The 13,187-nt window shown below is 34.3% G+C and overlaps 2 protein-coding genes across 6 annotated transcripts in view; one reads left to right on the forward strand and one right to left on the reverse strand.

Moving 5' to 3' along the window:
* Positions 1 to 2,131: 2,131 nt before the first annotated feature.
* On the reverse strand, positions 2,132 to 6,449 carry LOC122023575 (tyrosine-protein phosphatase non-receptor type 23-like). The gene is made up of 3 exons (XM_042581749.1): positions 6,080 to 6,449; positions 5,161 to 5,436; positions 2,132 to 3,460 (listed from the first exon to the last, which is right to left on the reverse strand). Exons 1-3 carry the CDS (start codon positions 6,221 to 6,223, stop codon positions 2,336 to 2,338), a joined length of 1,545 nt encoding a protein of 514 aa, XP_042437683.1. The 5' UTR covers positions 6,224 to 6,449; the 3' UTR covers positions 2,132 to 2,335.
* Positions 6,450 to 8,799: 2,350 nt separating this feature from the next.
* The window catches only part of LOC122023420 (serine/threonine-protein kinase EDR1-like), a 41,993-nt gene continuing 37,605 nt past the window's right edge, over positions 8,800 to 13,187 (forward strand). For 3 of the 5 annotated variants that reach the window (XR_006123119.1, XM_042581513.1, XM_042581516.1), the window contains exon 1: positions 8,800 to 9,066. The gene's annotated coding sequence lies outside the window, so the exon portion shown is untranslated. The remainder of the gene's footprint in view (positions 9,067 to 13,187) is intronic. The other 2 variants (XM_042581515.1, XM_042581514.1) reach the window with 2 other exon arrangements.

The raw sequence follows: 13,187 nt of genomic DNA on the forward strand, positions 1-13,187 counted from the left end.
CTCATACAATCGTAAACTTATTTTTAAATTTTCTATGATATAAAATAAAATTATTCTAATTTAGTCAAAAATAATAATTATTTTAAATAGTAGCCATAAATAGCTGATCAATTCAACTAATTTTGATGAATTTAATAAAATAATAATATTTTTTATATAATAATTTAGATTAAGTTGTCTAGGAAGTCTCTGTAAAGGAAGCGAGGGAACCAGAGCTTCCTGTAAATTGAGATTGAGAGCATGGCCTCGAGCCCCTTCTCCGACGCCGGCAGGAGGAACTCCGGCCACGATGACATGCCCAGCCGCTGCTTCATCTCTGAGCTGATCAACTCCGTCATGACAAACACCGACGAGGACAACGCTAGCGAGCCGACTAATTCCGGCCACCGCTCCGCCAGACTCGCTCGGCTGTGGGAAATTATAATTTTTTTTTAATCTCTAACGGGTAGCGAACTATCATGAGTATTTTTGATTTATTCTGACTATTGATAAAATTCTTTTTTATAACTGAATCAGTAATTAGTCTGTTCAAATAATTAAATATGTATAAATATCCCATTTCAATTAAAAAAAATAATAATAGAAAGAGCATTTGAAGCCTTAACAACATATCATAGCATAGTATGATCGGAGCTAGAGAATTTTTTTTAATCCAATTAAATAATTGGGTATGAAAATTTTTAAATTCGAATATGAAAATAAATTAGATAGAATTCTACTGATATGCTGGAGTATCTAGGTATAAAATTTGAAAGCCAAAATCATTAATTTTAGAACAAATGGTTTCATAAATTTCATTACTTTCGCCTTTAACAGATAAGACATTAGTTTTAACATTAAGGCGGCGTTTGGTAGGGTGTAATCTGCCTTGTAATGTAATCCTGATTACATTATAAGGTAGATTATTTTGTTTGTTTCACTTTTAAACTTGTAATGTAATGTAATCTGGATTACAAAATGTAGTAATCCAATTAAATAATTGGGTATGAAAATTTTTAAATTCGAATATGAAAATAAATTAGATAGAATTCTACTGATATGCTGGAGTATCTAGGTATAAAATTTGAAAGCCAAAATCATTAATTTTAGAACAAATGGTTTCATAAATTTCATTACTTTCGTCTTTAAAGATTACATTACGTTACATTACAAATTTGATTACATTACAAGCTAGATTACATTACACCTAACCAAACGTAACATAAGTTTGAAACCCCCCAACTCTAATTGCTAATCCTCCCTATCTGGTTATGGATCGGTCCCTGTGTGTAGTTCTGAATAACATATGAAATGATTGGGAGAGCGTTGGCTCAGTAGTGAATAGGCTTCAATGAGGTGGTTGCCAGGCATTTCATCAGCCGCAACTTGTTCTCCGTCAGTTCGGATCTATTGGCTCGTCTCTGATTCTGAACGAACAGATATAATTTTTCAGACAATTGCTTTCATACCAAAGTCATCAGAATCTCCAGTGAAGTCCCCACTTTCCTGCAAATCAATTCAAAGAAAGTTTACTAAGTTCATGTTAGAATTGTGAATGAAAATTAAGAGGTGGATGGAAATAACTTCATATAGTATGGAGACTTTAGTCCATATTGAAAGTTTCAAGCCTAGTTGATTAGTTTATATTAGAACAAATATATGAGAACAGACTCTCTAATCGGCTATTTAACACTCTGAAAGGGGAGATGCTTCTATATAAGGAGACTAGATCTCCATCCACCAGTGTTTAGAGGCAATCACGACCGTTGTATCATTGGCTCTATTCTCGACTCAGCTGCACTCAGCATCAACTCAGGACTGTCTCAGTACTCGGTGACTAGGTAAGCATTTGGTAGAAACAAGCACCAATGGCGACTTCTTCCCGCCATGATCATTTCAAATCCAGCTCTCTTTTCGGAAGCTTTGTCATAGTGTGCAACCTTTTCTGTGAAACAAGGCAGACCTGCAGTTACATGAAAGTATATTGTAGTTTTATGTAGTTCCTCATACAGAGAGACAAAATAGTTGTAGTACAAACTTGAAGGATAGCCATATGAAAGAGCTTCAAGGCAGATACGTCTCTTTAAAGAAATAAATTTTATAATAAAAACTTGACGAAACTTTATATCGATTCAAATGACCCGAACCAACATGACTCAGATTTTTGTTTTATTGTATCACCACTTATTCTTATTCAAACAAGGGATAAGTTCTTCCTTGAGAGCAATTCGTCTAAGCCAACTTTAAGACAGATCCAAACATCATGAATACAAAACAGTATGTGTATCAGTCTACATTGTTGCATATTGTACAGGGGAGGAATCTAAAGACTGCCCTGTATGCACCGAGTTGAGTTTCACCATGCTCGAGTGGATGGTCCACCAGCATGTCCATTCAATCTATTGAGCAGAGAATTAAAATCCACTGGTTGACCACTCTCGCCCATCCTCTGGACAACATTTGTAACCTGATTCCTGTCAAACCCCATACTAACAGCTTTCTCAATCATCTCTCCGTAAGGGTGATTGCGAATGGGTTGAGAATCATAGTGATGAGCTAGAGGAGGTATTTGCTGGTTCCTGGCAGCCGGAAGGTTGCTTGGTGGATAGCTGTAGGCAGCAGCATTGTAGCCTTGCATGGAATATGGTGGTGGCGATGCAGTGCTGCTGTAGCCACCATTGCCTGGCTGCGGTGCGAAGGAACCCTGGCTGACTGGGGGCTGCATGTTATTTTGCAAGTGAGGCGGTAGCACTGACATGTTTGTTCCTCCATAACGATATGGAAAAGCTTCAGAACGAATCCCTCCAGCCTGTGTAATTGTTGGATTAGGACCCTGCATAGGCATGCTGCTAAGAAAGGTTTCAGGACCAGAAGCCACGGGAGATGGAGATTGATATGGGGCATACACCGGTGGTGGTTGAGATCTGATTTGAGCCTGTGAAGCAGGTTGTTGCGGCAATTGCTGATTGTGCTGTGGTGGCAGTTGCTGCTGGTATTGTGGAAATTGCAGATGCTGATTCCGGTTTACCGACGGTTGTTGTTGTGGCATTGCCTGGATTGGTCTATCCTGAAGCTGAGGTCTTGAATGGATGTAGTGCAGCTCATGTCGTGCAGATTGGCTATGTTGGTCTCGCGGCAATGTTGACTGCTGAATATAGTAATTGCCAGCTTGGTTTGTTATAGTGTGGTCTTGTTGAATGTTAGATGGAACAGGTGCTTGCTGAGACAAAGGCAGTTCTTTGTACAGTTGAACTTGCTGAGAAGTACCAACCGGAATAACTGTGGGAGCAATTTGACGAGGTAGAGCAAGCACCAACTGTTGGTTGGCAGTGTCCGGTTTCTCTTTTACGCTATTTGGCTCTGAAACAGCTTGTGTAATAGCATCTGCAGAATCTTTTTGCGCTAACTGAAGCTTGGCTAGTTCCTTTTGAGTTTCAGCAAGTTCTTGCTTGTCTCTAAGAATTTGAACAGATCTATGTACCTGATAAAACAAGCTCAAAACAAATCAGAACTGCTCACTCCTACAGAAATGGAGCAGAAGGAAGAACAATGAGCACTGCACGTACTGCAGAGTTCTATACTAAGCATTAAAAAAATGGATAAAACAGGTGCAGAAAATCAAACATCATTGTCATCACAGCATTAACAGCATGGATGGATGATGAGTTACAAGATAATCAAAGGAGAATAAATGCATATCCATCATAATCACTTGCTATTGTACAAAGAAAATTAAGACATCTCATATGACAAATTCTGCATTTTGGCCATCAAGTTATCTGCCATGAAGCATTTATTTAAAATGCTTGACCATGCAAAGGGCCGTTGTGCTCGGGCAAATGCCCTCCACGATTTACCCCCCTCTAGAGACTATGGGACCGCCTTGGAGGAGCCGCAAAGATGACGAATTCACCTTTTGCTCCAATGAAGCATCTATTTAAACCTTTTTGATGGTTTATGGAGCACAGACTGAGTGCTATTGCCATTTTATACTTGTCCTAACTAATCATATTATCAGTAAAACAACCCTACTGATGTTTATGAGAAAAGGCAACCTATTTGTATCCATCCCATTCCTCTATTTCCGAACTTTGTACCAGACAAAAGCAACAAAGGTCAGTGACAATAAAATCAGTCTACTTATCTTCTTATATTTATGAGAAAAGACGACAAAATCACAATCTATTTATCTTCTTTTAAGGATATTTTTAGTAACAAGAGGGTAACAAAAATTCATTGAAGCACCCAATTGACACTTTTAAATTAAAGTCATTTACCATCTTCAAAAGTTTCCTTTTTTCCTCTTCCCTTTTCCCTTTGTATTTTTTTTTCCTCCTCCCCATCTTTTGCCTGTTGTTGCCATCACATTAGGCTGGAAGGTACTACTACGGAGGTAATGCTCCCTAAGGCAAAGCTCCAACTATAAGACGATGACAAAATAATGGCACAGATGGAGGTAGAGCTCCTGTTATTTTCTTTTTTCCTTCTTTCTTTCTTTATCCTCCTCCACCATTGCCTGCATCACTAAGCTTCGAGGTGGGCAGGACTGTTATAGAAACAATTATAGAAGGATCAAAAGAAGAAGAAAAAGGAGAGGAAGAAGAGAGAAGGAAAAGGACAAAAAAAAAAGGAGCTATGCTGCGACCACAATCTTCAAGCTTCACCTGGTAGAGTTGCCTCTGATTGGGCCGTGGCAACAATGTGAAGGGAAGGAAGAAAAGAGAGAGAGAGAGAGAGGACAAGGGAAAAGAAAGAGGAGAAAATTAAAATATACATACAATTTTATAGAAAATGCAATTGTTCCAATCAATTCTACAAACTTACAGTGATCAAATAGGACAATTTAAGAAAATTTATAAATGGAATCTTAATGAAAAACTTGTATGGACCAACAGCATACCTCATAGTTAGTGTATGATTTGAAGCATTAAACCAAAATGTTGCAATTAGTGGACAATTCAGTTGAGCAAGCCTCAACAGAGAATGAAGTGAGAATATATGTCAGAGAATAGAGATGTTCTATCAGCAATACACACTTTAGTTCCACCAATTGAAAATGACATTAAAGAGAGGCATAAGAAGACTAGTAATTCGAAAAATAAAAATCTGAAGATGCTACTCGAAAGACCAGTGACATGAATAGTTCATAATCTCAATTCATGAATATTAGCACAAACTTACTTCTTGAAGATGCTTCTCGAAAGATTTGAACTTCATATCTTTTTCACCCTGATTTTGAATGAAATCTGCATGCAGTTCCCCAACAGTCCTTTCAAGTTTGAAGCAAACTAACTCCAACTGCGTCAAACGACCACTTACACCATCAAGAGATCGATGTAGATTATCAACATATTTCTTCATGCACTTCTCGACAGAAGATAATACACCCTCCATGGAATAATCTTCTCGCTCATAGACTCTAACCAACGATTTCCCCATTCTGTTGTCATGGAGATCCTGTTCAATGAAGATAATGAATACAAAGAAAGATCAAGGAGTGGGAAGAATAGTTAGGTGTGATGACTTCTTTTGTCACTTGATGGACCATAACAAGAATCAAACATAACAAGACAAGCCATCAAAATAAATCAAACATAGAGGATAGCATCTAAGCATTACCGGAACGAATAGAGAAACAATAGAAAGACTGAATCTTTTGCCTTATTAATGCATTCATCTTACCAGAAACTATGGGTTCACTTTTCACTTTCATTGTTTGAGTTTGAGATATCTATTATTCATGCCCAAGCTAAATAGTAGGATTACCATCTCAATCAGACAACCTAGAATGGTTACTAAGATATGGAGGCAATATCTTCAGACTGTACGTAGCGAAATTATTACAAGATGCAGGGTACCAAACAAAGGTAATACCCAACAGCAAATCATCAGACTGAAACCAGATCAAACTTGAATGGAAAAAAACAATACCCTAATTTTTCTTCCTCAGAACTGAATGCATGAAGGCACTAAATCTACATAAAAATCCAAACTTCATGTCAACAAGAACCCCTATCCATTTAGAGACTCAAAATACTCAACCCGAAAATCCAACGAGACGTGAAATCAAACAAAAGGAAGAAACAAAAACAAGGTTAACCTTCCCGGGTGGATCCGATCGCCTTCCTTTTGATGGTTCCTGAGCTGAGGCATCGTCGTAGGAGAGAAGGATATCGTCGGAGCCGAAATCAAACGATCTGGAGCTCGAGGCAGTTGCCCTCTCGGAGGATCCACCCGACGCCATGGGAACGGAGATGGTAAGTTTGAGAAAGGCGGTTGCTTTCCTCAGGCGACGGTAAGATTACAAGAGACCGACGGCGACGGCGTGGGTTGATGCGAGACAGCAGACGGAGACCGTGAAGAGGCGGAGCTGAAGCGACAGGCGGTGGTAGGTTTATAGGAGCTGTCAAGGAAGAAGAAGGCGTGAAGCCGTGAGCCTGAGCTTGGCTCGAGCCTTGAGCTCGGCTCGAGCTTTGAGCCTACAATATGTGATCTTCAATTTCACACTAAATTTATTTAGTATGTTTTATATTTTAAAATTTGTAGGCCGAGCTTGTCATGCGGATCGAGTCACATTCAACCGACTGACAAATTAGATTAAGCTCAACCCAAAACATGGCTTAGCCATTTCATACCATGTCGAGCCGACGCAAACTAAGACAAGTCATAAATGGATCGACTCGAATATCCCTTCTATTTTTTTAATATTAATATTCATCTATTAAATAAATTCAGAAAATAATTTATACATATCTACTGATATTAATTTTTATATTTTTTTCACACAAATATATGACTCTTTGTATTTCTTGTTCTTAGAGAAAACAATAAATTCTTAATCCATGAATTGATTTTTTTAACTATTTTTTTATTTAAAATTAATAGGAGTTTTCCCACTGAGCTCTTATCCTTAAAGGAGATTGTTTTTTTCCTTCTGATTATCTGGATTGATCGGGACTGTAACGGTTGCAAACTTATGGACGTGATTGGTTGAATCTGATCATTTTTGTATCTTTTGAAATATCCATCGATCATTAAGATAAATCAGACAATATATATAGTGATCAGTAAATTTCTATAAATATATCGTAATTGGAATTCAAATCGTGAATACATGAATGACAATCTAAATATTTTACCGTAATACATCATTTATGTGTCTATCCGTAAGAATTTTCTAGATGAATATCATAGCTCTTTTTTTTATTAGAATTGCTTTATTAACCTTTAAATTGGTATTATCTTGTAATTTTTTTTTTCCAAAATCCTAAACCCTAAAGATCTAATTTCACATATCCGCATCGATCCTAAATCGATCATGCAAAGGACCATGATCCTATAAACTATAGTCGCGACCCAAATTGAGAACTCGTGGTAACAACTTAGCTAAGGGCTTACAATTATGGTTTGATAGAGCTAAAAGTTAATCGTTACAGCATGATCAAAAGCTCATGATGATTAGAAGTGAGTATTTAATTAAAATTGAATTGAATTAGCTTAATTAAATTGAACTGTTTTTTCAATAATCCAACTGAATTTTTTAAAATAAAAAATAATTTGAACTAATAAAATATCTGTTAATTTAGAAAAAAAAAATTAAATTAACAAAAATTTTATAATTAGACAATTTTATTTAATAAATTTGATTTTTGTTAAAAATAAGGTCTAAAAATTTTATATTAATCTAAAAATTTAATTTATTCAATGTATTTAGTTTAATCGAATAAATAAAAATTAAAATCTGAATTCAAACTGAATTAATCATTTATTTTAAAAAATAAAAATTCTAAATAAATTGAACCAAATTTAAAAATCCACCTGTTCAGTAAATTTATTCGATTTTTTATTCACCCCGAGTAATGGTGGTAGTCTATTTCTCCTCAACTCTCTTTTAGGTTTTTTTTTTTTCATTCTCCATGTTTTTTTTAATTCTTCTTTTTGCTTTTAAAGTAGACAGAGAAAACTATATTAGTTACTGAAATTCTATCATTTTTATAAAAAAAAAAATCCGGAAGAAATATAAACCTTAAAAATTTTAAAATTTAAAAAATTAAATTTTGCTTTGCAAATTTATCAAATAGATATTTATTATATTATGTTTAATTAAATAAAAAAGTGAAATTTAATTTTATATTTATATTATTTCTATCAATTTGGTTGATAGTTATTTTATTATAATTAATTAAATAAAAAAGCCAAAATTGATGAATCTTTTTCAATTATATTCTATAAATTGAATTTAATTCAGTGCAATTTAAATTCAGTTAATATCCCATAATCACTGGCATCATATTGCAGTGTCTTACAAATTTAAAAATCCACCTGTTCAGTAAATTTATAGGTTTGTTTTTTTTTTCATTCTCCATGTTTTTTTTAAAATTTTTCTTTTTTGCTTTTAAAGTAGACAGAGAAGACTATATTAGTTACTGAAATGCTATCATTTTTATAAAAAAAAATCCGGAAGAAGTATAAACCTTAAAAATTTTAAATTTTAAAAAAATTAAATTTTGCTTTGCAAATTTATCAAATAGAAATTTATTATATTATGCTTAATTAAATAAAAAAAGTGAAATTTAATTTTATATTTATATTATTTCTATCAATTTGGTTGATAGTTATTTTATTACAATTAATTAAATAAAAAAGCCAAAATTGATGAATCTTTTTCAATTATATTCTATAAAACAAATTTCTATTTACGGTTAAACATATAAATTTTACAAAAATAGAAAAAAATCAGAAATTGGAAATCGTTTTCTTTTTACTAAGAAAGAGCTAGAAGATGGGCTTCGGCTTATAAAGGCGTGTGGGCTTGTGGAGTTTAGGTCAATGGATTTAAAATCTGGAGGGTCAACAGTTCGCGTAGGAAAGGAGAAGGGCCGACTCGACACTGTTCTATCGTGATCTCGGCTTTCGTGTCCGAGTGAGGAAGGAAATCGGAATTGGAGAGATCGAGGAACGGCGTTGGGCGGCGTCCGCGGTCGAGCGGCAGGAAGCAGCGCCCGGTGGAGGGTCGCGCGGCGGGTAAGGATCCTTTTCCGGTCCTTCGTCAATCAGATCAGAGTGTACAGCAGTTGGATCGTGTAGGTAGAGCATTCGCATCTCCTTTGTTTTATTTTGAATTTCATGGTTCTGTTGGTGTTGATTGCCCTGCGGATTTGCGTTGCGAGCATTTTATTCTTCCGGATTTTTGTTGTTTCGATGGAACCGATGTAGTCATGTAGAGAAGACGGGATTTGGCCGATTCCATGTATCCTAGTGATGCATGACCAACATAGAAACCCTTGGATTCGTGATTTGCAACGAAAAATATTAAACACAGACAAGATACATTTTTTTTGTTGCCCAAACACATGAATCTGACAGACAAGAATTTAGAAATCGATTACCATTTACAAAATTCTATGGTTCCAAACAAGCTACAGGCGTTGGTTCAAATTCGGTTCAATGTATAAGCTAAACCTCATATATATTTTTAGGCTCGATCTCTAATTGCTTCGATGGAACAATAAAACAATCAGATCAATTTGCTAAAATTGTGTTTATGAGCAAGCTTATTTATTATTAACCTTTGAATTAACTCAATTAAACCAGTGCCCCATTGCAAGTGGTCCTCAACCAAATATGTGAACATACTACTTCATATCACAGGATATAATTTTGTGAGAAGTCCATCTGCTATTATATTGTGCTACTATTTCCGGTGACTAAGAATGAGGAAAATGATATATATTGGATTGCTAAAGCAAGGAAAAAAGCAGTGTTCTAAATGGCGGCAAGCCCGGCGACAAGCTAGAAGTATCATATGAGCTTGGCGACGGACCAGAAGTGTCGCCCGAGCTTGGCGATGGGCTCAACCCCGTCGCCCAAGCCCGATGACGAGTTCGGATGCGTCGTCCGAGCCCGACGATAAGCCCAGATGTGCCGTCGTAGCATGGCGATGAGCCCAGAGGTGTCACCCATGCCCCGACAACGAGCTCAGACGTGTCACCCAAGCCCTGTGACAGGCCTAGAGGTGTTGCTTGTGCCTAGCAACGGCCCAGACGCGTCTCCCGGGCCCAGACACGTCGCGCAGTCTCGACAACGAGTCCAAACTCGTCGCACGGTCTCGGTGATGCGTCGGACTCGTCGCCCTACTGAAATAGGGTATGCGGGTAAGTTGTAAGTTAAAGTTTAATTAAATAACTTTAGGTTAATAATTTTAATCAACTGATAGCTATGATTGAGATAATTTAAATATACTTAAATTAAAATCTAATAAAATTACCCATTATATATATATATATAATTTTTAATTAATATTTTTTAAAAGTAAATATTATAAAGAATAATGAATAAATAGTAAAAATATTCAACTGCTGAGGCAGTAGGCTGCCCCACCATCTCCTATCGCCATCAAAAGTTAAGATTTAGGTAATTTTATTTGTTTATAAGATGAAGATCATTTTTTTTTTTGATGATAAAGTAATTAATGAAAAGGGAAATTATCCTTACTAATTGTGAGTTAAGATAAAATGTAGGAATCATAGAGTTGTTCATAACTTTACACCAACAATGTTAAGTAATAAATCTAAATCTTGTGCGGTGATATGGGTGAGATGTATCATTCTGACAATTTGTCATGCTTGAGACATAAGGGTAACATTACATTATTTCCTGTCTCACAATATGTTGCAATAAGACAACACATAGCTCGATACAAGGAATAAACTCGATAGAGGTGGTATGTTGCACGATAACAACAATTCAGATATAATACAAAATTTAAAACTATCATATAACTGTAACCTAAGATTCATAAAACATTGATGGTAAAGTAGAATAAAACTATAAGTAAAATAGTCTAATTGCCCCATAATTGATTACATATATAACTTATTCTGTAAGTTTGACAAAGTATGACCTAGAACATAACATAATCTTACACTTTTAAGTTTCAAAATTCAATCTTCCTAGTAAAAAATTCTCAAATAGTTATTTAGATTCAATATTCAAGGAAATGGAAGATGTGAACCAACCAACAACCAAGTTTTATCCCACTAAGTGGGATCGGCTATATGGATCCTTTTACGTCATTGGGTTCTATCTCCTACTATATCATTATCTATACTTAAATAAATTTTATCTTGTTTTATTGTTGCTAATCAAGTCTTTTTTGGTTTCCTTTTCCTCACTGATGTGTGTATTTGTCATAGTTTCACGCCTAACTAGAGCATTTATTGACAGTCTAAGTACATATCCATACCATTTTAAACGTGTCTCTTGGAGTTTTCCCTCAACAGATACAACTCTGACTTTCTCTCATTTTTTATTTTGTCCATCATCGTATGTTCACATAACCATCTTAACATCCTCATCTCTGCAATTCTCATCTTCTGCTCATATAAAATTGGTGGAAAAAAATATATCTAGGATGACACAGTCAAACATATGCCAATTTGTATCACATGTTAATATTCATCAATGCTAATTAATACTATATATTTTGAGTTAGGCTATGCAGGTTTGCATAACCATTTGAACCTTAAGTATTGGTAGCCATGGTTTTAAAATGTCCTTGCTTAGACCATATATATGGTTGCCTAGGCAAATCTCAAAGCGGATTGTATACAAGTGACTTATGTCAGCATATGATGTATGGGTCTGCATGAGCAATTAAAAAATACGACCTTATTTGGATCTATTATCATTGTTCATTAATATTGATTATATGTTTATGTGCTTTGAATTGTATGATCAACAATTTTTTTTATCATATATGATTTGGTTCTGTCAATAAACTTAATTAAATGTGTTAATGTGTGTTAATCAATTTTATTAACACAAATATTTTTAAATATAATCACATATGCCCCCACATACCAGATATTTGCAGTGGGTCCACTGCATAATACCTTTATATGCTTTTTGAAACCTTCTAAATACCAATTTGCAGACTAAAGATTATATAATGTTCTAATTCTAAAGGGTTTAAGTTGATGAGTTATATCATAGGAATATTGATTAGAGAACATTATAAACAAAAATTTGAAATTAATTTTGGTTTATACTTGAAAGGACAACTATATATCTTATATATTTTACAAGGCTGTTAATATAGAAATGTAGAGAAAAATGAGTTTTAATTTTTTCAATGATTTAGAAAAAATATCAGTTTTTAAACAATTAGGGTGTGTTTGGTTTGTGCGTTTTCCATTTTTCATTTTCTGAAAAACGCGCGTTTTTGAAAAATGGTGTTTGGTTTGCATTTTTCATGTCTGTTTTCTAAAAAAATAGATAACATTTTCTAGAAAAATAGAGAATGTCTAAAAGTCATTTTCTATTTTATAGAAAATGTACATTTTCCAAAAAATGAAAATGAAAAATGCGTAAACCAAACACACCCTTAGTTTGTCAGATTTTGAGAGAAAAATAATATCTACTAATTATGTAAATGTGATAAAAAGGACACGCATAATAATGTAATTATTAGTGTTAAAGCTATTATAACAATTGTTTTTCTTGTAACTAATTATGTGTTCTCTAGGAAGACAATAAGTATGAGATGAATGAAATAGTTAAAGTGAAGAAAAAAACACAAGAAGGATGTTATATTTTATTTCCACTATTCATTCTTGTTTATTTGGATGGAATCAAAATCAAGAAATAATATTGATAATTTATTTACGTTTATTGATTAGGTTTTGTTTCCTTCCACTGTCACTCAATTTGGGTGGAAATAAAATAGTGGAATTGGTCAGAATTAGATTCTTTTTACTCTTTATTTCCTTCTTAATAAGCAAGAGAAATTAATGAATTTTCTTTTCTTTTCTACCCTTCTTTAGTCCAAGTAAATACAATATATAAGTTCACATGAATGACCCATTCTAAGCTTTTATCTTATTGATACTAAATAAACTTACTAGTTGTGTTCTAGATAAGCGTCCTTGGTGTATAATATTTTTCGATACATTGCATAACTAATGAGAATGTGAATAATATAAACTTGAATCTTGAATCTCGAAGAGAAATTTTAGAACCTAATGTTTCAATTAAGTAACATTAAAATTGAATATTTGGAACATAATTTCAACGATGAGAAAATAAGTGAAGGAATACTTAATATGGGTTGATAGGAAATCCCTGCAGTTAAGAGTTCCACGTTAAAGAAAGAACAAGTTTTATAAAAAGAAATCAATAATTGTTTAATATCTGACTAATGCTAGGCG

The sequence above is a fragment of the Zingiber officinale genome, chromosome 9B, assembly GCF_018446385.1.
Source record: "Zingiber officinale cultivar Zhangliang chromosome 9B, Zo_v1.1, whole genome shotgun sequence".
NCBI lineage: Eukaryota > Viridiplantae > Streptophyta > Magnoliopsida > Zingiberales > Zingiberaceae > Zingiber > Zingiber officinale.

Excerpts from the sequence above, each read along its gene's own strand:
- LOC122023575 (XM_042581749.1), bottom strand. The coding sequence starts at position 6,223 with ATGGCGTCGGGTGGATCCTCCGAGAGGGCAACTGCCTCGAGCTCCAGA. Across the intron at positions 5,437-6,079 it reads GATCGGATCCACCCGGGAAG|GATCTCCATGACAACAGAAT; the intron begins GTTAACCTTGTT and ends TTCATTGAACAG. Across the intron at positions 3,461-5,160 it reads TCGAGAAGCATCTTCAAGAA|GTACATAGATCTGTTCAAAT; the intron begins GTAAGTTTGTGC and ends TTGTTTTATCAG.